Raw genomic sequence first — 26,307 nt, 5'->3', positions numbered from 1 at the left:
ACATACTAGTAGTGTTTTCGACTGCAGTGGGTTAAAACCCACGATCAACAAGTCACCGATTTTAATAATATTTTATGTGTGTGTAGTATTCACTCAAACCTTTACTGTAGTAAAACAGTAAATTATGGATATTAGGCATTCTCGAGAAAATGACGATTAATTATGAAGTAAATTGGCACGGGAATGCTTGACAAAAGTAAAAGATACAAAAAAAAGGGAAAAGAGAAAATTTATCGAAATGGGAAAAGGAAAGAAAAAAAAGGACTTGAAGAAAGAGGAATAAAAGCGGAAGAAAAGAAGCAGGAAGAAGAAGAAATGAAGGAAGTACAAGAGAAGCTAGAAAGAAGAGAGAGGAAGATGCAGAAAGATGGAAGAGTATGGAGAAATCGAAATAAACAATACGGAAGATAAAAAGATGATCCCAGAATATTTAAAAAAGAGAATAGGGATGGAAGAGTGGAGAAAGCAAGGTTTCGACTAGGAAAGGAAGAGAAATATTGAAAAAGAATGGAAGAAAGAAAATGTAGGCTTTGTGGATATGAATTAAAATCATAGAATCATGTATGGGAGAAATGCAGGAACTGGAAAGAGTGAGGAAAGCTGGCAGGAGGCAGTTGGATGAATATTAGGAGAAAAGAAGAAGAAAAGGAATGAAGGAAAGAATTAGCAAAGAAAAAGAAGCAAGGGAAAAGGAGGGAATACTAGGCTGGAGAGGGGACGGGCGGCGAGGGTGAGTGGAAGAGGAGAGGAGAGGAAAGAGTAAGAGAGATGGATGAACAAAAAGGTACATTAATTCGAGGTCAATATTTAAATGTTTAAGCAATTGTAAATTAAGTAAACATAAGAGAATAAAGTTATAACGGAAGCAGAAGTATTCTACTAAGATTATTAGATAGAAATTTAACAATAGAAATAGCCTGTGTGTACACGGTGTATACAGAATAAAGAAGGCGGAGATAGAATTAAAATATAAGGAAGTAAATTAAGTTAATACGGGAAGCGCAAGCGAGAAATTGTAAACAGTATAAATATGTAAAGACGAACTAGATGTAAGAATGTATTCTCTTTTTTTTGGAATGCCTTAATGATTCCCAATGGGGAACTAGTACAATAAATCTATGTACATACATACAATATGTAGTACATATTATTATCACATATGATAATATATGTACATGTTATTACTGTTATATGCATATCCTGATTGCTTTTTTTTAATATTCGATCTTGCAATATGCATAATAAGTAAATTGCACTTTATATTATGCATATTGTATATGTTTCATGCTTTATAATTATGAATTATTAAGCAGTTACATGTGTTTCACAATGTACAATAAAAAATTTGTCCATCATAAAAAAAGCATGCATGGAAATGTGGAACGTTAATGAGTTAATTCTTAAATATACAATTTACACTTGTGTGTATTTTCCTTTTTTGGGTAAATTTAAAAAATTTGCGATTTGATTTGTATAAGAAAAATTGTTTGTTTCGCAATTTGTATAAAATTTTCAAATCTGATTTTTTATCTCTTTTTTTTATTCATAAAGGAGATTGAACGAATTGAAACAAAATTATGAGGCAATGAAATTAGCAAAACTACTTTCGCCTATTCACAACTTTCTCAAAAATGCCAAGACAGAAAGATGATAAGGCGCAATAAGTTTGTTTGTCTACTTCTGTCGAGTTACTGTTATAATTTTACAGTTACAAAAGACTACCCCCAATTTTCTTCGCTTAATCATTTTTTGCTGTCCTATAAACGTTTCAGGGCAATAGTTAAAAAATATTGCTAAGTATGTAGTTGTGTTTATTGTCTCATTAGTAAACATAATCAGGACATCTATGCTTTCGACAAGATATTACAAATAATAAAATTATAGAGGATTATGTTAACTCTCTGTAGGAAATGATATTTTTACTTACTCCGTAGAGTCTTTTTTATCCAACTCAAATTTGTTTACTATTCTAGATTTTCAAAAAAAAATCTAGAAAAATTTAGAATTACTTTTCAACATTAGTTTTTACATTACCAAATAGTTGTTTAACTCAAATGTTAAAGCTTTTATTTAATAAATACAAATTGAAATTTAAGCAGTAAAGTTTGAAAATAAAATTGCATTTGTCCAAAAAAGATCCAAATTGCCTATACAGTGTTAAAATAAAGTATAATATAATATAGATTCAAGATCGCGACTTGTATTCAACAAATTAAATAGTAGGTGAGCTAAGACGGTCATAACATCTTGGTACTGAAATAATATTTCATGTTTTAATTTACATCAAAATGCGCGCCGTTACTTTCGGTTTCAAGCACAGCTCTTGAAAATGAACCAAAACAATACTATTATATAATTAAATTAAAAATCAATTTAATGATACTAATGCTAACTTGCATCATTAAATCCTCCTAGCTTGAAGAAAAAGTAACAAATTTTTGTTGCGAAAAATATTATCTCGCCTAGCATTACACTAAGGTAAGACACCTTTCCCGGATAGTTGAGGATCCAGGCTTAAACCCTGGTCGAGATAATATTTTTTGTAACAAATTTTTCACTTTTATCGGAGGGATTTTAGAGATGCAAGTTAGCATCGGTATTATTAAATTGATTTTCAATTTAATTATGTGATAGTACTGTTTTGGTTCATTTTCAAGAGCTGTGCTTGAAACCGAAGTATGTTTGAAGAAACCAAAAGTATCGGTGCACAATTCGATAAATTGAAACATATGAAATTATTTCAGTACTAAAATCTTGTTGTGACAATCTTGGCCTATCTGCTATTTAATTTAAAATAAAATGTTTACTTTTTCCTTCGCTGTAAATATAAAACAAAAAAATTTTATAATTGAAAAGCTTATTTCAATTACATAAAAATATAATTTTCCTAGTGACATTTAAACTGTTGCTTGAAAATTATTTATGTAGATTAAATTCAATGAAGTAGATCTTGAAATTAAAACAGTTAAAAAATTTATAAAAAGTACATATGTAACATTCATAATTGAAAAAGATTATTTGTAACATCGTTATCGTTACAATTACTTGTTTTCGGTAATGAATGAGTAACGGCATTACATTTTGTAATGTGTAACGATAACGGTAACGAGTTATATTTTGTCAGTAATGGTAATGATTTGAATAGTTATTTTTATCGTTACTTCATCGAGGTACTGTATTAACGTCACAAAGAACTCATCTTAATGATGATTCTATGGAACATCAAAACTCCTAAAAGTTAATAAATCTTTTTGATGAAGTTTGGTAAGAAAAATACTGTTTTGAATTATAGTTTATCTGGCATCAATCATTTGTGTACTATTTTAATCTTTCAATGATAATAAAATGTTCATTTAACCTTAGTTTTTGTACTGTGCGTAGTTTTCTTAAATTGAAATGCTGTCATATTGAGATTATTGTAATTTACTTACGGGGTAACATCACCCTTGAGGTTTGAAAAAATCGATTCTTGTTTGCTTAAATCATTAGTATTTATTTTTAATATATGATGCAAGTAGTTTTAGAACGAGTAGTTTTAGAATTCTAACTGTATTATAGTGTTTGAGCTGATTAAATGAATTGTCTCTGTGCGCTTACCGAATAGCTGCAGGCGATTCGGAGCGGCCCCATCTTCTCTATGCTTCGTAGGTATACGGGTCTATTTATGTATCAAAAATAAACCTTTGACTAACATAATATAGATGTTATTACTTGTACTAAATCAGTAAATAATTCAGAAAGCGTCGGTTTCGGTGTTTATGCAACGCCATTAGTTTGTCTATGTTTATGCAACAAACTTGACTGTTTATTATTGTAATGATGGTTACAACGGCCTAATGAAAATTATGCAAGTTCTAAACCTCATGGTAGGCCCTAGTTGATATTATTTTTGCCAAAAATCGGACGTGCGGTGTGTCACACTTGCTAGACGCAGTCTCACGAAGAAGAATCAAAAAAAGCCAGAATAGCATTAATATTATTAACTAGAAAGGAATATGATGAGGCTGCTGAATTCGTGGAAGAACAACTTTATGAGATAGGCATTGCAGATTAGAGATAAATTAAAAATTTTCAACTTTATACATAAAAAATCAGTTACCGAAACTTTAAACGCGTTTTTCTCAAAACGCAGTTTTTCAAGTCTGCAACGTCATTCTTACAATTTTTATCTAATTGACTTGAAATTTTATCACAATCTTCTTGTAACTATTCTACAGGGAAGTACGTAGGCTTTCTGCGAAATATGTTGACAATTCTTTTTGCAATCATTTTTTAAAACACATTTTTGGGCCAAAAATGCACTTTTTTTTATAAATAACTGCCAATTCGACAAAAATTAATATTTTTACAAATTCCTACGCATGTACTTCCTTAGTTTTGAATATGTAGATAATGTAGATTTTTGACGTTTTGTTCCAACATGAACCATGTCGTGAAAAACTTGCACGGAAAAATTCATTTTTAAGAAAAAACAATTTCGTAAATGGGTCAGTACACCACCATGTTGTGCATAAAAGAAAATTAAAAAATATTTTTTCATTTGTTAATATTTGTACAATAAAAGCCTATAAGTTTTTTTTATATAAAATTATTCATTTACCCACAATAAATTTCCAAACTTAGGTACTATTTTAGGGCTTCAAGTTGATGTTACCCTTTAAGTAAATTTATTTCTCTTTATAAAACTTTTTATTCGTTTTTCTTTTGTATTACTAAAATGTTAATAAATGTCAATAATTTTATTTTAATGGTTGATAATGATTACATTCTTTGTGGAAATGATATCAATTTCTAACGTGTATTTACACATTATAATACGTCACACATTAAAATAATTTAATAATCAGTGCAAATATATGATTATACAATATTATGTTCTTTTTTTTACAAAAAATATGATATGAATTAAATAATTTTTAATTTATTGAGCAGTATTAAAGATGACATTTTCAAAAATGATCTGTGATTATAATATATTAGATACAAGTACATTTGCGAATATAATAAAAAAAACATTGTTTTTGATTTGAAATTATGCATGTGTGTTTAATATAATGTGCATATACACTACTCAAAAGAAAATAGGGAACACTTTCCAGACACCAAAAATTAGGCTATTTTCAAATGACTGTAACTCGGTGAAAAATCATCGTAGATAAAAAATAAAAAAAGCATTTTGAAGCTTGAAGATCCAACTTTAACGCTCTATCAGCAGATTTTCAAAATTCTTTTAACTTCCTTGTCTTATGCAGTAAAAAAGCACACCCTGTTTTGTTCCTTAAAATTTCGTATTTTTGACACTTTGCAGCTCGACCAACAAATTTTTTTCGAACAATTCAAGTAAAGCTTCATAAACTACAACATTTTGCCTACAAAATGCTTTTTTTAAAATTTCTCTACGATTTTTTTTGACCGAGTTACGCTACTTTGAAGCTAAACCTGCATTTTTTACAAATGATATCCGTACTCCGTGAAAAATCATCGTAGACAAAAAATCAAAAAACCATTTTAAAGCTCGAAGTTCCAGCTTTAACATGCTGTTAATGGTTTTCAAAAATTTTCTCAATTTCTTAGTACTATGCCCCAAAAAAGATACACTGTTTTTTCCTTAAAATAACGTATTTTTAACAGCCTGTAGCTCAATAAAAAAATTTTTCTTGACAAATCCAATGCAAGTGCCATAAAGTATGACATTTTCTCTACAAAATGCTTTTTTTAAAGTTTTCTCTACGATTTTTTTTGACCGAGTTACAAGACTTTGAAGATATACATTTTTTACAGTACATTTTTCCGAAAAATGACGTCTACCGCCGACATTAGTATTACCCAATGTGCACCACGTGGAGGTTGTCGGTCGGATTTTTGCACATCGTGTGTGTGTGTGTGAGTGTGTGTGTGTGTGTGTGTGTGTGTGTGTGTGTGTGTGTGTGTGTATGTATGTATCACAGCAGAGATAAGGACCCCGCAGTTCGTCACTTCTGCAGTATTTAATGACTCCAAACCCTCTCTGCTGTGTGTGTATGCGCTCGCGCGCATGAGAGTTCAATAGTGTGTATTTCCTCCTCTCTGATCAATTACTGCTTGCAAGCGTTCTCGCATATTTATACATCTTGCAATACGATCTTGCGGAATGTTGTGCCAAATTTCCGTTAAAATTTCTCCCAATTCTTCTAAATTTCGCGGCTGTTCCTCGCGACGCCTTAATCGTCGTTCCATTTCATTCCAAATGTGCTCGATTGGATTTAAGTCCGGGCTATTGGCGAGATGATTTAACAGTCTAATTGCGTGTCGTTGAAAAAAACGTCGCGTTATATTCGCCGTATGAGGTCGAGCGTTGTCCTGCATAAAAATAAAGTTCCGACAGGTTCGATTTAATAGCAAAACGTGTGGTCGTAGAATATCGTTGATATAACGAACACCCGTCATTGCCGGAGGTGGCAGGATCACTAGATCACTTCGTCTTGTAAGTGATATACACCCCCACACCATCACGGAACCGCCGTTGTAGGATCGTATTGGCATAACGCAACGTCGATCATAGCGTTCATTTCGTCGACGCCAAGTACGTATACGAGCATCATTGCCATAAAGGCAAAAACGTGATTCGTCGGAGAAATATACATTTCTCCAATCCCTAGCGGTCCAATTTATGTGATCGCGCGCAAATTGATAACGTACTTGGCGATGTACGAGTGTGAGTCTTGGTACTTGTGCACGAACACGAGAACGAAGACCGGCTTCTCTCAAACGGTTGCGAATTGTTTGTTCGCACACATGGCGCAAATGAATGTCATTACGAATGTTTCTTGCGGTAATTATTCGTCTTTCTAATGCATAACGAACAATGGCTCGATCTTGTCTATTTGTCGTTAATCGAGAACGACCACTACCTTCACGTCTCGTGTAATTTTCCGTGTCTTGATATCGTAACCAAGCTCTACTCACTACGGACACAGATGCACCAATATCTTGCGCCACATAACGCATACTAAAACCTTGTTGCAAAAGCGCAATTATGCGTGCAACTTCTACGGCCGATAAATGTCTACGCGGCATTTTGAAAATTCCGTGTCGCTTATCATACTGCGAGAATCGCCGGCGTACTAAACAAAATTTTATTGTATTGAGCATGCAATGTTTACATATGGTCATCTTTGTCTAAAAAGAGATTTTTTTTAGACTAAGACGACTATATGTTTACAGTTCACAGGATTGGAGAAATGTATATTTCTCCGACGAATCATGTTTTTGCCTTTATGGCAATGATGCTCGTATACGTACTTGGCATCGACGAAATGAACGCTATGATCGACGTTGCGTTATGCCAATACGATCCTACAACGGCGGTTCCGTGATGGTGTGGGGGTGTATATCACTTACAAGACGAAGTGACCTAGTGATCCTGCTACCTCCGGCAATGACGGGTGTTCGTTATATCAACGATATTCTACGACCACACGTTTTGCTATTAAATCGAACCTGTCGGAACTTTATTTTTATGCAGGACAACGCTCGACCTCATACGGCGAATATAACGCGACGTTTTTTTCAACGACACGCAATTAGACTGTTAAATCATCCCGCCAATAGCCCGGACTTAAATCCAATCGAGCACATTTGGGATGAAATGGAACGACGATTAAGGCGTCGCGAGGAACAGCCGCGAAATTTAGAAGAATTGGGAGAAATTTTAACGGAAATTTGGCACAACATTCCGCAAGATCGTATTGCAAGATGTATAAATATGCGAGAACGCTTGCAAGCAGTAATTGATCAGAGAGGAGGAAATACACACTATTGAACTCTCATGCGCGCGAGCGCATACACACACAGCAGAGAGGGTTTGGAGTCATTAAATACTGCAGAAGTGACGAACTGCGGGGTCCTTAGCTCTGCTGTGATACACACACACACACACACACACACACACACACACACACACACACACTCACACACACACACACACACACGATGTGCAAAAATCCGACCGACAACCTCCACGTGGTGCACATTGGGTAATGCTAATGTCGGCGGTAGACGTCATTTTTCGGAAAAATGTACTGTAAAAAATGTATATCTTCAAAGTCTTGTAACTCGGTCAAAAAAAATCGTAGAGAAAACTTTAAAAAAAGCATTTTGTAGAGAAAATGTCATACTTTATGGCACTTGCATTGGATTTGTCAAGAAAAATTTTTTTATTGAGCTACAGGCTGTTAAAAATACGTTATTTTAAGGAAAAAACAGTGTATCTTTTTTGGGGCATAGTACTAAGAAATTGAGAAAATTTTTGAAAACCATTAACAGCATGTTAAAGCTGGAACTTCGAGCTTTAAAATGGTTTTTTGATTTTTTGTCTACGATGATTTTTCACGGAGTACGGATATCATTTGTAAAAAATGCAGGTTTAGCTTCAAAGTAGCGTAACTCGGTCAAAAAAAATCGTAGAGAAATTTTAAAAAAAGCATTTTGTAGGCAAAATGTTGTAGTTTATGAAGCTTTACTTGAATTGTTCGAAAAAAATTTGTTGGTCGAGCTGCAAAGTGTCAAAAATACGAAATTTTAAGGAACAAAACAGGGTGTGCTTTTTTACTGCATAAGACAAGGAAGTTAATGAATTTTGAAAATCTGCTGATAGAGCGTTAAAGTTGGATCTTCAAGCTTCAAAATGCTTTTTTTATTTTTTATCTACGATGATTTTTCACCGAGTTACAGTCATTTGAAAATAGCCTAATTTTTGGTGTCTGGAAAGTGTTCCATATTTTCTTTTGAGTAGTGTATTTTAAATCTGTTCCTTTACTAGAAGATAGAATTTTATGATACTTATAATAATTAACGGTCTTTTGCTAGTAAAATGATTCGTTGCAGAATAATTCGCTTTAAAATGTTTTTTTCAAAAATATTAGAATGCAGGGCATAATAAAATTTTAAATTTAACGCTATACAAATAATTTTTATTTTACTTTATTTTTTATTATTGCATTATCAGAGTATTTATTACCAGAAAGAATCGGGAAAATATGAAATCCATATCAGATAATTTTGTTTTACAGTTATGTTAAAGTTTTCCTAAACCGGATTTGTGAGAATAAGCCAAAAATATTCGAGCGATAATGACCAATTAATGTCTATTATTCTAACTTGGTAAAATAGAAAAAAAAACTTCCCAAATAACAAAATGCGCGCATAGTGAGTTCACGGAGCGCGCATGCCGTGCGGATTGTCCGCACGGTGTGAGCTCACGATATCCGACAGATGCGTCATCATATGAGAATCATATCGACCGCACGCGTGCGGTACTCATGCGTGCGAGCGATATGAGCCTCAAATGTGTTCTCCAAATGAGACTCATATTGCTCGCATGCATGCATACGGCACTCAAAAATTCTAATCATTGCCCATTTTTTTCATATCCCAATCAGCACACAATATTTAAAAAATGTTTTTAGAAACGTTAAAATTAATAGATTTATGCCCCTTTTTAAATTAAACAATTTTTTTTTTTTAATAAGGTTTTTTTCTAAGAATTTTTTTCCGAAATTTCCACGCGATCACCTATCCAAGTTCCAACCCCGGTGGACGTTGCTTGATCTCTGTGATCGTTGCAAATTGATCCCTCGTGATGATCTGTAAACACTTTATGCTAATACATGTATGTACATCACTGATAGATCAAGTCAATATGGGGCATTTCACGTGAAAAGGGTCCACCTAAAAATAAACTATTTGGAATTTTTAAAATAATAATGAAAATATGTTAGTGGACATATTGTATAAAGTTAATGATAAAAAAATAAGTATTATATGCTTTGCATCAAGATATTGAAAGCTATCGTTTAAATTAAAAAAAAAAACGTTTTTTTTTAAATATTTGTAGTTAAAATTTAAAAAATTTTTAAGACATAATTTTTTTAGGATTTTTTCCGTACTTTCAGATAAAAATATTAATTTCAGTGACAGAAATTTAATAGTATCAAAAAAATTAATTTTTTAGTTTTAAATTAAAAACTGAACAATTTTATCCATTTTTAAAAATCTGAAAAAATTCTCAAAAATACTTCAATACATGTAGAATATCGCATCATGAAGCAAATTTTGGGATCGCAATGGGATCCTCTCAAAAATAAATATTTTTACCAATACAAAATTATAATTTCAGCCAAAAGCTAGATAATATCAATTTTTATTAACCAATTATTTAGTATTACGTAAATAATATATTTTTAACAACTAACTATAAAATAAAAAATAATTGTGAAGTCTGCGTTTTATATTATTCAGTTTTATTTACTTTTTTCTATGTTTTTTTAGAAAAAAAGTCTTGTTCCTCATCAAAACTGAATTTTTTTAAAATTAATTGATCTACGCTTGCAGGAATAATTGCATGATATTTTAATGTACCCGGAATTGTGTTTGCTAATGTAAATCTTGGTTCCAAAAATTTACTTAATTTGTCGTAATTTGTTTTTAAACTAAATAAAATTATTGTCTCTTTCATATTATTTTTAGCCCACAGATGCCTCAGCATTGAGGAATACACTTCCTTGCAAACTAGCTTTCCTTGCTAATCGTCTTAAATTTCCACCAACACCATCATAAGAACATTTCCCATGTGCTGTAGTAAAGAAGTGTTATTCGGCCGTGATACCAAAAAAATCTTGCGCATAGTAAAGCAAATTATAATTTTTAAATTATAATTATTAAATTAGAAATTGCTTTACTATGTTCGTGATTTTTTTGATATCACGGCCTAATAGCATTTTTTTACTACAGCGTATAGAAAAGATCTCTGTGATGGTAGAAATTTAAGACGATTAGCAAGGAAAGCCAGTTTGCAAGGAAGTGTAATCTTCAATGCTGAGGCATTGTATCTGTGGGCTAAAAATAATATGAATGAGACAATAATTTTATTTTGTTCAAAAACAAATCACAATAAATTAAGTAAATTTTTGGAACCAAAATTTGCATTAGCAAAAACTATTCCGGGTACATTAAAATATCATGCGATTATTCTTGCGAGCAAAAATAAATTAATTTAAAAAAAATTCAGTTTGATGAGGAATAAGACTTAAAAAAAAAAAAAACAGAAAAAAATAAATAAGTCTGAATAATATAAAACGCAGATTTCACAATTATTTTTTATTTTATAGTTATTTGTTAAAAATTTATTATTTACGTAATACTAAATAATTGGTCAATAAAAATTGACATTATCCAGCTTTTGGCTGAAATTATAATTTTGTATTGGTAAAAATATTTATTTTCGAAAAAATCCCATTGCGATCCCAAAATTTGCTTTATGATGCAATATTCTAAATGTATTGAAGTATTTTTGAGAATTTTTTCAGATTTTTAAAAATGGATAAAATTGTTCATTTTTTCATTTAAAATTAAAAAATTAATTTTTTTAATACTATTAAATTTTCCTCACTAAAATTAATATTTTTATCTGAAAGTACGGAAAAAATCCTAAAAAATTCAATTCTTTAAAATTTTTTAATTTTAGTTACAAATGTTAAAAAAAGAAAAACATTTTTTTTTTTTAATTTAAACAATAGCCTTCAATATCTTTGATGCAAAACATATAATACTTATTTTTTTTATCATTAACCTTATACAATATGTCCGCTATCAATTTAAAAATCTCAAACAGTTTATTTTTAGGTAGACCCCTTTCACATGGAATGCCCCATATATGTTATCAAAAAGACGAAATATATATAATTAACGTATATTATTTGTATAAATATATATAATTAAGTTAATAGTAGTAGTAATAGCAGTGCTTTATTCCTTTTGCGATACTTTGGGGTACACTGCGGACCTTCGCTCCGCTTACAAAATACCTATGCTTTATAATTAAGTTAATTTTGTACCGATTTTCATAGATGTTATTGAAACATTTTTGAAACGAATTTAAAAATCAATAATAATTAAAAAATAAATAGCTTAAATGTTAAACAAATAATAAATAAACATAATTTTATAGAGATGAAAAATAAATAAAATAATTAATATTTAATAAACATAAAATAAATATTAAATAAATATATTAAAAATGCTTACTAAAACCATTTTTTTCAATTAAATAATTCATGAAAAATAAAATAAAACTATATTAAATAAACGTTAAAAAAATGCTTATTTAAAAAAAATAAAATAAGTATTAAATAAATATTAAATTAATATTTAATAAATTTTAAATTAACGTTTTTGAAATTGTTGTTTTAAATGAAAAATTAATGTAAAATAAATAATAAATTAATGTTAAATAAATGTTAAATTAATGTTTTTAAAAAATGTTTTTCTAATAAAAAATTAATGTAAAATAAACATTAAATTAAAGTTAAATAAATGTTAAACTAATGTTTTTAAAAAATGTTTTTTTAAATGACAAATTAATGTAAAAAAATATTAATAAATAAATGTGAAATAAACGTTAAATAAACGTTAAATAAATATTTTCCTAAATCATTATTTTAAATATTTAATTAATGTTAAATAAATATTTAATAAATGTTTAATAAATATTTTTGTTATAATGAATTGTACAATAAAAAATTAATATTAAATAAATATTAAAAAAACATTTAAGAAATATTGTGTGCTGATTGAGGTACTTTTAATGCATTATATTATATATTAATGTTTTTATTCTTTTTTTTTAGGATTTACAATTAAAAATCAATAATGTTATTATTTGCAATATCTTTAGTAAACTAGCATTAAAAGTATTAAAAGCATAAAAAGTATTTGAAAAAATGCACAATGATTGGAAGTTCATATAGTATTTTTTGTAAATTTGTTAATTTAATATAATATACGGGAGGGTTTTGTTTGATCACGTTGCGATTGACCACATCGTGAAGGCAGCGTGATACGTTCTTGTGCGCACGGCGGGATTATCACGTTACCCTCACGTAAAATGTTCCCATCACGCGTGATTGCACCATGCGACCTTTTACGCGTATACGTGTGCGCTCATCACATTGTGAGGGCATTGTGATGCACTTTTGCACGCACAGCGTTATTATCACGTCGTGAAAATAACGTGAACTCACGAATTGTTATCTGAGTTTTTTTTTATGTTTAAAAATAAATTTTTATGAGATTTTATTAGTACTCAGAAAAATTTTTGGAATTTTATTTTTAAATTTATTTTCCATCTTTCTCTTCCAAAATTATTTTTTTAATTATTTTTTCTTGATAATTTCAAATGTCAATAATTGATTAGTAATATGACACATTCATGTACTCGTATATTATAACTAAAAATTTATTATCAACTATTTATAACTAGAACGTATAGTTTCATATACATTTTTCAATGTACATTATTCAGTTTACGCATAAATTTCATTTAACCTTTATGTCAATATTCGGAATTGTTACATTAAGTCAATATGTAGGATGAGATTTCTCTGTGAGATTTCCCATGTTACAGATAAAAAACACAGATTCCTTATTATTCTCTATTATCCCTATTATTCTCCTTCAAGATTATTTTCAGGTTTAATCTAACAATAGCCCGTCTATTTTTTTTATAATTTTGTCATATACAAAACATTTATTATTGTGAAACTCTTAACCATATTCAAGCTCTCGAGAGTCATGCAGGATGTCAAACGCCAGTAAATAAATTGAACATAAATCGACGATAAACGTTTCCATCTTTAATGACAGTCTTCTTCAGTACAAACAGTCTATAAAACAAACTTAACCACCGCAATAATTTTAATATGAACTTATCGGAATAAATAAATATAAAAAATGAGACTTGTGAAATTGATATTATCAATAACAATGAAAAAAGCGACGAATACGAGGCAGGCGCCTCGAGGCAGGTAATTAATGCGCAATAAATAGTGATCTTCAATTCTTAAATTGACATAGTTTATTAGACGTTTTGGCTTATCCTTCGAGTCATCTTCAATAAGTACAATGAAAAGGCGCAACTAAAGTTGAGGCAAAGGCTTCCTCATCAGAAAGATGCTACACGTTTGTACGAGTTACTAAGCTTGAAAATCGAAGCATAATTCGAATCACGCTGGGTGAGGAAGACTTTCCCATTCGAGCTGCGTCAGTGTTTCCTTGACGATTTTTCCAGTGTGTGGCCAAACATTATCGTGAAGGAAAATAACATTGCGCCTATTACTCGCTATTACTGGTCTTTTTCGCAACAACTGATCATTCAGTTTGTTCAATTGACGTTTGTAGACATCGGCAGTAACAGTTTCGTTTGGTTTCAGAATTCCTTGCTGATCTCACCAAATGCAAAGCATTACCATATGACCGTGAATGTTCCGTTTTGGCTGCGATGTTGATGATTTCCTAGGTCTACCCATGATTTCTTGTGTTTGGAATTGTCGTAGTAGATCCACTTTTCATCGCCAGTCACAATACGCCACAGAAAACTTTTCTTTTTTTGCCTGGCAAGTAAGGAAACCGTGATATTGAAACGATTGTGAATGGCACTTTCAGAAAATTTATGTGGTACCCATTTTCCTTCTTTTGGATCTTTTCCATGGCGTGTATACGTTTGAAAACAGCTGCTTCAGTAACTCTTAGCTCGTTTCCAAGTTCTTCTAACATTCAAGCTGAGTTTTCTCGCAATAATGCTAGCAATTCAACGTTTTCGAATTTTGTCGGCTGTCCTGAACGTGGTTTGTCATTGATATCAAAATCATTACTTTTGAATCGTCTATACCACTTTTTATATATTGTATGCGATGGAGCTTGATCATCATAACCTTCTTCAAATAATCGATGAACTTCTGCTACACTTTTTTTCAAATCAAAGTATTGCAAAAGCACATGTCGAAAAAACACTTTATCGCGTTACATTTTTTACAAAGCAAAAAAAAATTGTTGTTTACGCAAATAATTATGTACGCTGACTGAATATGTTATCGAGAAATGTCAAAACTAAAAAAAAGTATCAGATGCGTTAGTAATGATTACTAGAACTGTTTTCATCGCCATCTAACATTTGCGGGCGGAAACTAAGTTAAGGTCCTAATATGTCAATTTAAGAATTGGAGAGCACTATTTATTGCGCACTAATTACCGCGCCTGACTTGTATTTGCCGCTTTTTTCGTTGTTATTGTAAATAAATAAAAGTCAAAATTAATTCGAGTTATCAAACAAATAGATTCTGTGAGATACTGTATAAATTGCAGCAAACCTATTTGTGATGAGCATTTCCACACGTTCATTGATGCAAAATTTGTCTTCAAGATTAGTGAAATGTAATATAAATATGTAAATTTTGAAACTTAAAATGTAGCACTTTTCATTTTTTGTTATGTTTAAATAAATTAATCCTTTAGAGGCGCAAAAAGTTGTATAGATTTCCGTGCCAAACATCTAGGCTCATTTGATTTTTATTTGATCGTTACTCCTCAGAAGATAATAGCAAACAGCCGAGAGTATTTTGCCATGAGAACTCTTTTAAATTAAGCCATTCAGCGTTGAAACTGTTGGTATATTTGTGTAAATTGTAAAAAGCCCGTACAACAAAAATGCTGAGAAATCACTACGCTCTGACAACAGCTAACACTAAAAATTAATTGATTGATCTTTATTGGCACTAACGCTAAGCTGAAACTTTGCAGTTTTGGCTCCTTTTTTATTTCATTTGGTAAATTATCAGGAGAGCGCTAGTTTATATTAGGAGTAAAGAGGGAGGGTTAGTGCTATATAGTAATATCATTATTTATACATATATATATACACATAGAAGGTGATTATTAATGAATGTCCCCACTTTTTACCATAGAAACATGATTTACCGACGGATACATATTTCTAACATATTATTATATTAGAAATTACAAATGCGTGCTCTTATGATAAAAAGTAGGAACATTCATTAATAATCACTCTGTGTATATATATATATATATATATATATATATATATATATATATATATATATATATATTTTTTTTCCCCTATGTGAATAGTTTAAATCCAAATTAATAAAAAAAGTTAAGTGATGATGATTGTCAAATATAGTCAAGTAATGATCATTACTTGACTATATTTGACAATCATCATCACTTAACTTTTTTTATTAATTTGGATTTAAACTATTCACATAGAAAATCAACCGGTGTGAAGTTGGCCCCCCATTTAAAAAAAAATAAATATTTTATTCAGAGTTCTATTTGCACCCACAATAATTCTACAATTCCTAATAGATTAGTACAATAGTTCTGCCGATTAAAAAAAAAATTTAATTTTAAAAATATGGGGTTCAAACTTCCCTTAGCATCAAGTTACAAAAAAAATTAATGACAAATTCTTATAGTTCTCAAAGAGTTTTACTGTTCATGATCAATTTTAAAAATAGTTCCGCATATTTACTATTTTTAATCAATTTTTTAAAATCTGACCGTTAGCATCCCATCCTTCGTCGAATGGGGTGCTGACAGTTTTGATCGATTTGTTGGCAGTTTTCAATAGTTCCCGCATACGTCCGACAATTTCGAAAAGAGTTCTATCGGTTATTTATTTCTAAACAATTTTTAAACCCAAACGCTAGCACTTCATCACAAGAGTAAAGTACTATTTTATTGTGAGTTCTGAACGGCTTCTTGACATTTTCCGATAATTCTGCAATAGTTCTAAAGCTTTTTATAGGTTTCGTTAAGAGTTCCGACCTTTACACATTGTTAAATAATATTTAAACCCAAGAGCTGGCACTTCACACAAGAGTAAAGTACTGGTTAAAGGTTGGAACTCATGATGAAGCTTATAGAAAGCTTTAGAACTATCGAAAAATGTCAAGGAGCCGTTCAGAACTCGCAATGAAATGGTACTTACTTTTTTGATGAAGTGCTAGTGTTTAAGTTTAAAAATTGTTTAGAAATAAATAAGTGATAGAAATGGTTGGAAATATGCAAGAACTATTGAGAACTGCCAACAAATCGATCGGAACTGTTAGCACCGCATTCTACGAAGGATGGGGTGCCAACGATCAGATTAAAAAATTGTTTAAGAATAGTAAATATGCGGAACTATTCTTAAAATTGATCAAAAACTATAGAACTCTTCGAGAATTATAAGATTTTGTGATTCAATTTATTTTTTTCATAACTTGTGGTGCTACGGAAAGTTGGCACTTCATTTTATAAATTTAATTTTTTTGTTCAAATCAATAGAACTACTGTTCTAATCTATCAGAAACTGTAGAACTATTGTGGGTGCAAATGAAACTTTGAATAAAATATTTATTTTTTTAAATAGGGTTGCCAACAGTTGGCCTTCACACCAGCCAATTTATTACTAATTAATTAATAACAAAATCGACCAGAACTCTTCGGAAGGCGTTTAAATACGTTCAAAACTGGAAAAGAAACATTTTTTTGCACACAAAATTTTCGATAATAGTCAATAATAAACCAGCATCTCACCCATGTACGCGGATATGCCGTCTTCAACGGCAGATAACAATTTTTTATTAATTAATAAATAACGGATTCAAGCAGAACTTTTCGGAAAGCGCTTTAATACGTTCAGAACTGTAGAAAAAATATTTTTTGGTACACGTAACTCTCGAATATAAACCAGCGTCTCATCCATGTACGCGAATATACGTCTTCCGCAAAAATTAATAATTTTTTATTAATTAATAAATAACGGAATTGAGCAGAACTCTTTGGGAGGTGCTTCAATACGTTCAGCTGTAAGAAAAATACTTTTTAGTACACAGAACTCTCGATAATAGACCAGCGTCTTATCCATTTATGCGAATATACGTCTTCCACGGCAGATAACAATTTCTTATTAATTAATAAATAACGGGATCTACTAGAACTCCTCGGAAGAAGAACTGAAGGAAAAATATTTTTTTATACACGGAACTTTCGATAATTCTATAAATATAATTATTTTGCGATAATTTTAAATGAAAATTAATTAAACTGTGTTAAACGCCAGAACTCTTTCTAGAACTCATCTAGAATTATAGACCTTCTAAAATCCTACAAAAATTGTACCGGAAAATAACGCAGGTCAAACTGAGTCGCTAGGTGAACCTGGCGTCTTACTTTGTCCGAATTTTTTTCACTGTAAAGGCCAGAACTATTTGTTTAATCTATCAGGGACTATAAAACTATTGTAAATAAAGCCAGAACTCTCAATATTTCGTGAGTTTCTACAACATAATACGCCAATTTCAAACACACCCATCTTTCGGGTAACTGACGAAATCCGCTTTAAAAGAATAATGGTTGCTTCGAGTTGGTAAATTTGTTGATGCTTTTGTTAACCTCCTCGGAAAACTTAAAATAGGAATCAACTGTATCTATTAATCGAAAAAGATGGTGATCCGAAGGAAGTGTCCCAGTTGCGCACAGACCCGATTGGACACCACCAATCATAGCGGCCGATGCCTAGAGTATTTCCGTTGGTTGTGTTAGATTAGATTACATGATTGGTGGTGTTCGATCGGGTCTGTGCGCAACTGGGACTCATCCAATCTGAAGGGATAAAGTATGGAAAATATGCCACATGAAAGAAAATTTCCAAGCCCATATCGAAACCTGATTTCCAAAGTTGATTTCGCCGTATGCAATCGCATATTGTTGTAAAACAAAATTACCTTCCTGCTGCAGTAAAAGGTTCTGTTTCCTTAAATACGTCGACGAACATAATCGAATTGTTAGTGATAACGCTCAAAAATGAAAATTACACTAGATTTACTAATACATACATTTTCCACAGAAGATAACAATTTTTTGTTAACTAATAAATAATGGGATCGACCAGAACTCTTCGCTTTAATACGTTAAGAATTGTAGAAAAAATATTTTTTGGTACACAGAACTCTCGAATATAGACCAGCGTCTCACCCATGTACGCGAACGTTTTCCGCAAAAGTTAATAATTTTTTATTAATTAATAAATAACGAAATCGACCGGAACTCTTCGGAAGGCGATTTATTATGTTAAGAACTATTGAAAAAATATTTTTCACAGAACTCTGGGGAACAAACCAGCGTCTCACTCATATATGAAAATATACGTGTTTTGCAGAAGTTAATAATTTATTACTAATTAATTAATAACGGAATCGACCGGAACTCTGCGGAAGGCGCTTTAATATGTTAAGAACTACTAGAAAAATATTTTTTGGTACGCAGAACTTTCAAATAAAGACCAGCCTCACCCATATGTGATAATATGTGTTTGGCAGAAGTTAATAATTTATTACTAATAAATAACGGAATCGACCAAAACTCTTCAGCAGGCGCTTTATTACGTTTAGAATTGTAGAAAAAATATTTTTTTGTACACGAAACTCTATTATATATTATTATAAAATAATTATTTTACAATAATTTAAAAAAAAATTAAATAAACTATGTTAAACGCTAGAAGTCTTTCTAGAACTCATCTAGAATTATAGATCTTTTAAAATTTTACAGGAATTGTGCCGGAAAATGACACAAGACTAACTAAGACACTGCGTGAACCTGGTGTCTCACTTTGTCCTATGTGTTTTTTTTTTGCTTTAAAAGCCAGAACTATTTATTTTATCTATCAGGAACTATAGAACTATTGTAAATTAAGCCAGAACTCTCAACATTTCGTGAGTTTCCACGAAATGATACGCGAACTTCACATACACGTGAAAGTTATTAGTATTTTCACTGGGGAGCCCTGTAAATATGATACCAAGGTTCGTTCAGAAGGCAATGACCTATATATTATATCTGTGTGCATGTTTTCCAATAATGTACTATTTGTCGGGATGGGCTACTAGTAGTTAGGTCTTCCTAGTGAGTATATGCGGATTCCAACGGTTCGCTTTTTGAATTCTGCCAACTTTATGTAGAGATTTTGTAATGATTTATTGGGTCACTAGAAGTGCATTTGCAAGCTCTGAACGAATCTGATAAGGATTTTTTTGTAAAAGTTGTTCCAATTCTTCGTCTTCAATTTTTTTTGGTTATCCAGTCCAGGGTGTTCTTCATCTTGGAAATCTCAAAATTTTTGAAATCACTTCTTAAATGTACCATAAAATACAGCATTTTTTTCTAAGGCCAAGCAAATCATTTTCTTAATCTCATCGGCATTCTTCTTTAGTTAAAAAGTAAAAAAGAGACAGTGCCTTAGATGCTACTTTTCAAACGATTGTTTTCACTATTATTTTGAGATTATATCAGCACAGTCGATTATTATACCTCGTTTTAAAGCTGAAGGAGTAGCACTTTAAAATTTATAACAGTAAAAAAAAATTTTAATTTAAATAGATATTGTAGTCGATTAAATGTAGGGGCCAAAAATTAAATTATACACCTAATATTTATAAAATAAAGGTACTATAATATTACGTCACTTTTCAAGTTATTGGCTTTAAACAAACACGTTATTCAAAAATATTCATATATTTTATGTGTTCGTACTATAAATTCAAATATAATAATAATTAAAATTTAATTCATCATTTAAAGACTGTATTTATCGATTTACTTAAAAGCTATAAATTTATTAGTCAAAATAATACATAAAGAAATATTTTAAAAAATATAAATTTTTTTAATTTCTAGTGTTTACAAATTATTATTTCACATTTAAAATATATTAGTTTATAATTACTTATAAATAAAAATAAAAAACTTTGTATATACTAGTATACAAGATAAACAAATTAAAGTGTGGATAAAAAAAACTGACTTTCACGCGACCATTTTGTCATAAAAAATATTTGGCGCCAGCTTAAATGATAAAGTACTTTAGAAATAATATTTAAAAAGCCATTTTTTTTGTATGATTAAGGCTCTTGACTCCTCAGCCCCTCAGCCAAGAATTCCGTGTTGACGGTTTCCGTTGCGGAAAAAATTAGAACTAATAGGCGTGAAACGTGACAGGTTAACGATGAAATTTTGTCTCGCATGTTATTTTATTATTATACGCTTTACTGTGAAAAAGTAGCTTGTCTCGTACCCACGCAACACAAGGACGTCCTTTGGACGTCTAATGGACGTCGCGGTAGGACATGTCTTGACGTCCAGATGACATACCAATTGTGTCTTGTAGACGTCTAGGAAACGTCCTTCGGACGTACAATGTATCGCCTTCTGACGTCAAATGGACGTTATTAGAACGTCTCAGCAGGACATAAAAAGGACTTTTATGGACGTTGTTTGGACATTATTTTATATTGCATGATTAGGACTTTATTTAGTAAAAAATAATATTTATTAGTAAAAGTAGTATTAACCCTGCCGAAATGTGCGATTAAAACCGATTAAAAAAAAAGTAATCCGAATCGATCGAGATTTCTGCACCGAAAATATGGTGTTAAGACAGATTGAAAATATTATAAAATCGGAACCCAGATAGATTTATTAAAACAGAATACATTAATATAAAACGTTATAAATGTTTAATTTACAAAAAAATATTTCTTATATCCTTTTCATTAAAAAGGACTAAAAAAAGATTAAATTTGAATTAAATATTTAATTTTTGTACAAGATTAAATAACAATAGAAATTGTTATTTACATGTAAAAATTATAAAAATTTATGTGGAACAGCGTTCCACACACACGTCACATTTGAAAAGACTGAGAGCGAGTATTCGTCTCGAAGTTACAACAAGCAGCTCCTAAAAGTCTTACTGAAGTTATGAGCTGAGGAGTTGGCCGCGGTGGCACCTAGATATAATGCCCGTGGCCGCATTCGACTCACGAGAAGATCTCTCGCGGCGTGGCCGCCTAGCGGTGGTGCCAGCACTCACTTGTTAAATTCATTTCAATCCGAAATTACAGGATTTCATAAATTATAATTAAATCGAATTTTAATGTATACATGTATTTGATTCACAGAATCATGTAAACAGATATGATTCTATAAATCAAATATATATACCTTGCTGCTAGATGTATAATTACTTTCTTTATATTTTAAGTTTACGTTCCAAAACGTTTTTTCTGAGAAAAATTTTACTTGATATAATATACGTTATTATTTATTTATATTTTGAGTAGGATTTTCCTCACAAATAAAATAGCCATTAAATAGCATATTAAATTAATCGTTATAGTATTATACATATGTATTAAATATTACATAATTTAAATATTATATATAATGAAATATTAAATATTAACGAATAATATATTTTATTAAAAAGCTATATACTGTATATTAAAGCTTCTCATATTATCAAAATTTGTAGTTTATGTTTATATATGGTTAAATATATCTTTTGTTAAATATTTTTTAACACAAAAAATTATCTTTATAATTTTATAATTTATAAAATTCTTATGTTATAATAATAATGATAATGATGATAATAATAAAAATACTCAACTTCGTTGACATATATGTATATAGCGGATCTTTTCGGAACGTACCACCAATATCTGCTAGACATTTAAAGGACGTCCTTACATCTTCAAAATGTCTTATTTAATATAAAGAACAACGCAATTTTCGAATGCATATTTATTATGTATGTATACATAATATGTTAAATATTACGAATCGTCTGAAATATGTCCTGCGGATGTCCCAAACGTCAAACTGCAGCTATGATAAACCAGGATATCCTTCGGACGTCTTTGGAACGTCCTATGGACGTACGAGATACTAGGACATTACAAGGACTTTTGTGGACATGTATTGGACGTCCGGGGACGTCCATGTGTTGTGTGGGTATTTACCATATTCATAAAAATAGACCGCAAGTAAAGTTTCTTTGAATTTTATATATAAAAACATATTTTTAACTGTTTTCAACTGTCCGTGTTTTCTGTATGAATAGGCTTCACTTCACGTACTTTTTATGACTATTTACCCTACTGTTAGGTGAAAAAAAAGATTAAGACCTATGTTTACAAGAATTTTAAAGCAATCTTATTATTTTGTTTCATCCAAATTCTCTTTATTTACAAATGCTACAGCGGAGACTTTTACGTATAATTTCCCGCTTATGACATTACAACTTCAATAATGATCGGGCGAGGAATCAAGAGCTTTAAGAAACATTAAAAAGAAATTATCATAAAGACGAAAAAAAGCTGCATTTAAAAATTCTCTAATTTTACTTGGAATTATAAATTCCTAAAAAATATAGGAATTCTCAGAGAATAATTCTTTTCCAAAATTGATCAAATCTCCTGATTACAGATAATAATAAAGTATATATATATATATATATATATATATATATATATATATATATAAATAAGTGAAATGCTACTATTCCCTTTCTTTCTCTAAATATCTCTTTTAATTGAAGATACTAAATACTAATTTGTAGAAAAAATCGAAATATGCGCACCACAATTACGGTTCTTCAGTTCTCACCTTATCAATCGGCATTGAAGGGCACGCACGGCAGAGGTTCCAAAATGAACCAATCATGAGGTCGCGGTATGTGAGGCAGTGGGACAGTAATAATGACACACAGCCGCTTTGTTAGCAAGCGACGCACGGAGACTGGCTGTTTCTCCGCAACGATGATGACGAAGTGCCGTCAGCAAATCAGGATCGTAGGTATTCTGCCGAGGACGTGATATTTCAGCGTCGATTACAACCGATACACCACTATACGAATTCTCATCCACCTCTCACTGTCACAACACCTCTTTTCTCTCAGCCCTCAAGGCAGTGTTTGTAGGCAGCACTCGAGTTCAAACACAGGCTTTAATTTTAGGCATTTGCATATATTGTGTTAAATATATAAAACGATATATATATATTGCATATATGTGTATACATATACATAATACCGCCTTACACTGTGTGTGCATGTGTGCAAGCGTGCATGTATGTGTATGTAAGAATGAGAAAAAAAAATTTCCTTGCTGCATACATATACGTACGCATGATGTGTGTGCGTGCGTGTTTGTGCGTTAAGCTTATTTAAGCTAAACTATACATTCATTAGATATTTCAAGACAAAATACTTTGTAATTTCAACTTTGTATTTTGTGACGTGTGTATAAATGCTACAGTAAAACATTTTAAATGCTAAAATTGTACAAATATATTTTATTGCATAAATGAGTTGTAAGTGCCATGTTTTACACATTAGTATCTGTCGTAGAACAGATACTAAAATCACGTCGTTGATTTTGTTAGTGTAACTATTTTTCTAACAAGCAAATAGATTATTAAATAGAGGAAACTCAAAGCATTTCAAAGTATTTAAATAAAGGAAGTATAAAATAATCAAAAGTGTTCTCAACTTTTTTGTAAAAAATTGGTTATTTAATATTGTTACATTTTGCCCTGAACAAAATAAAAATCATACACTTAAATAGTATAACGTAGGAGACTGCTAATATTTACATTTCGTCGTTCTGCTATCGTTCATCATTCTACTGTTTGTTTATATTGTATCTATGTTTAGAATTTACGTGTTCAGTGTGAATCAAAGTAACTGTAACGAGCAAAAACAATGTCACCTAAGCAAATTTCTCTTGATATTCGAAATTTGGTCATTCGCGACTGACAGTGTAGTAATTCTTTTAGGATAATTGCTAATACTCTCTGTTGGAGTAATGCAACACATTTAGAAAAAATATAAAACACATGGGATTGTGACAAACTATTCCGGAAAAGATCGAAAGCGGGCTACAACTTTTTTTGAAGACACCAGAATCGTTTGAATGGTAAAACAAAATCCGAAGTCCGCGAAACATTGTGAAATTGATGAAATTGAATGTCAATAGTCACATTGTGCGTCGCAGACTTAGGGAACCTGGACTAAACATGTTTGCATCAAAACGTCCTTTTATCAATAAAATAAATAAGAAAAAGCAATTTACGTTTACCAAGAAATACGCAAATATGCCTCTAAGTTTTTGGAAAAAAGTATTCTGGTCTGATGAGAGCAAGTTTAAGTTATTCGGACAAAAAGGGCGGTCTAGGGTGTGGCAAAAATCTAGTGAAGCTCTTAAAGAGGTAAATATTCAGAAGACTGTAAAACGTGGAGGTGGTAATATCATGGTATGAGGGTGCTTTGCCTGGTCTAGTATCGGTAATTTGGCTCAAATTGAAGGCATTATGACGGCAGAGGATATATCGATACCCAGCAAACACCAGTTATATAACACTCGTTATATAACAGTTACATTGTTGAGTGGGAAATTACAACTAACATTTACGTTACATGTAACGTTGTGTTTAGTGGGTATATTGTGCAAGAATTTGGTAGAATCTCTTTTAAAATTGAACTTAGAAAATAATTTTATCTTTCAGCAAGATAACGACCCAAAACATAAGGCGAAGAAAACTACTGTCTTTTTCAAATCCAATAAAGTAAAATCCTTCGAATGGCCACCTCAATTTTCAGATTTAAACCCAATTGAAAATCTGTGGGCTTATTTGGACAGGAACGTGGATAAAACGAATGTAACTGACAAAACATCATATTATGCAGTATTCCAGAAGGTCTGGGAGGAAATCGATCCTGAATATTTGAAGAAATTAGTCGAGAGTATGCCTTGTCGACTGGAAGCAGTATTGAAAGTTAAAGGCGGCCACACCAAGTACTAAGCAACATTAGAATTAATTTTATTTATTTGTTAACTACTACTTCCAAAAGTGTATGATCTATTTTTTCTAGGACTAAATGTAACAATATTAAATAATCAATTTTTTACAAAAAAATTGAGAACAATTTTGATTATTTCATACTTTTTTTATTTAAATACTTTGAAATGATTTAATTTTCCTGTATTTAATAATATATTTGCTTATTAAAAAATAGTTACACTAACAAATTAAATTTTTTATAAAGTGTATGATTTATTTTGTCTAGTACTATATATTGTCATGATTCTGGTTGACTTTAAGAGACTAAAATGAGCCAAAACGTTCTGAAGACTCATTCAGCTCATGACTTTAATAATATATGTCAGGGTCAAAGCCATCGGAGATGCTTGCTCTAAAATGCATAATTATCTAATTTAAAAACGCAAAAAAATAAATAAAATAGTGAAGAAAAAGAAATTATGTCTTGGTATCGACCAGTAAAGTAGAAAAAAACTCGTATTTCCAAACTTTTGATCCATTAACATTTGAATATTAAAGTAAATGGTATTATGATTATTCATTTATACAATAACTTTGGTAATAATATTTTAGATTAAAAACTTAATAATTATATTCTTCCCCACACTTTACCCAAAGGACGTTTCAAGAACGTATTGAGAACGTCTTTTACAGATGTCTTTTGAAAGTCCTATAGATTTTTCTAGGTCTGGGCTATATAGAATCAAATTATTCCTCAATAGAGTCTGGTCTCAAAGTTATAACATACTTATTATATTGAATATT

At 30.8% G+C, this 26,307-nt stretch overlaps 1 protein-coding gene across 17 annotated transcripts in view; it reads right to left on the bottom strand.

Moving 5' to 3' along the window:
- LOC105200057 overlaps positions 1–26,307 on the bottom strand; it is a 233,621-nt gene that overhangs the window by 139,081 nt on the left and 68,233 nt on the right. For 7 of the 17 annotated variants that reach the window (XM_039447404.1, XM_039447389.1, XM_039447396.1 and 4 more), the window contains exon 2: positions 23,329–23,665. The exons of 6 other annotated variants lie outside the window; for them this stretch is intronic. In XM_039447404.1, the coding sequence (XP_039303338.1) occupies positions 23,329–23,385 (57 nt within the window). In that variant the 5' untranslated portion in view covers positions 23,386–23,665. The remainder of the gene's footprint in view (positions 1–23,328; positions 23,666–26,307) is intronic. 4 more of the 17 variants (XM_039447391.1, XM_039447381.1, XM_039447387.1 and 1 more) reach the window with 1 other exon arrangement.

The sequence above is a fragment of the Solenopsis invicta genome, chromosome 1 (assembly GCF_016802725.1).
Source record: "Solenopsis invicta isolate M01_SB chromosome 1, UNIL_Sinv_3.0, whole genome shotgun sequence".
Classification (NCBI taxonomy): Eukaryota; Metazoa; Arthropoda; class Insecta; order Hymenoptera; family Formicidae; genus Solenopsis; species Solenopsis invicta.
This window is presented reverse-complemented; position numbering and strand designations above follow the sequence as displayed.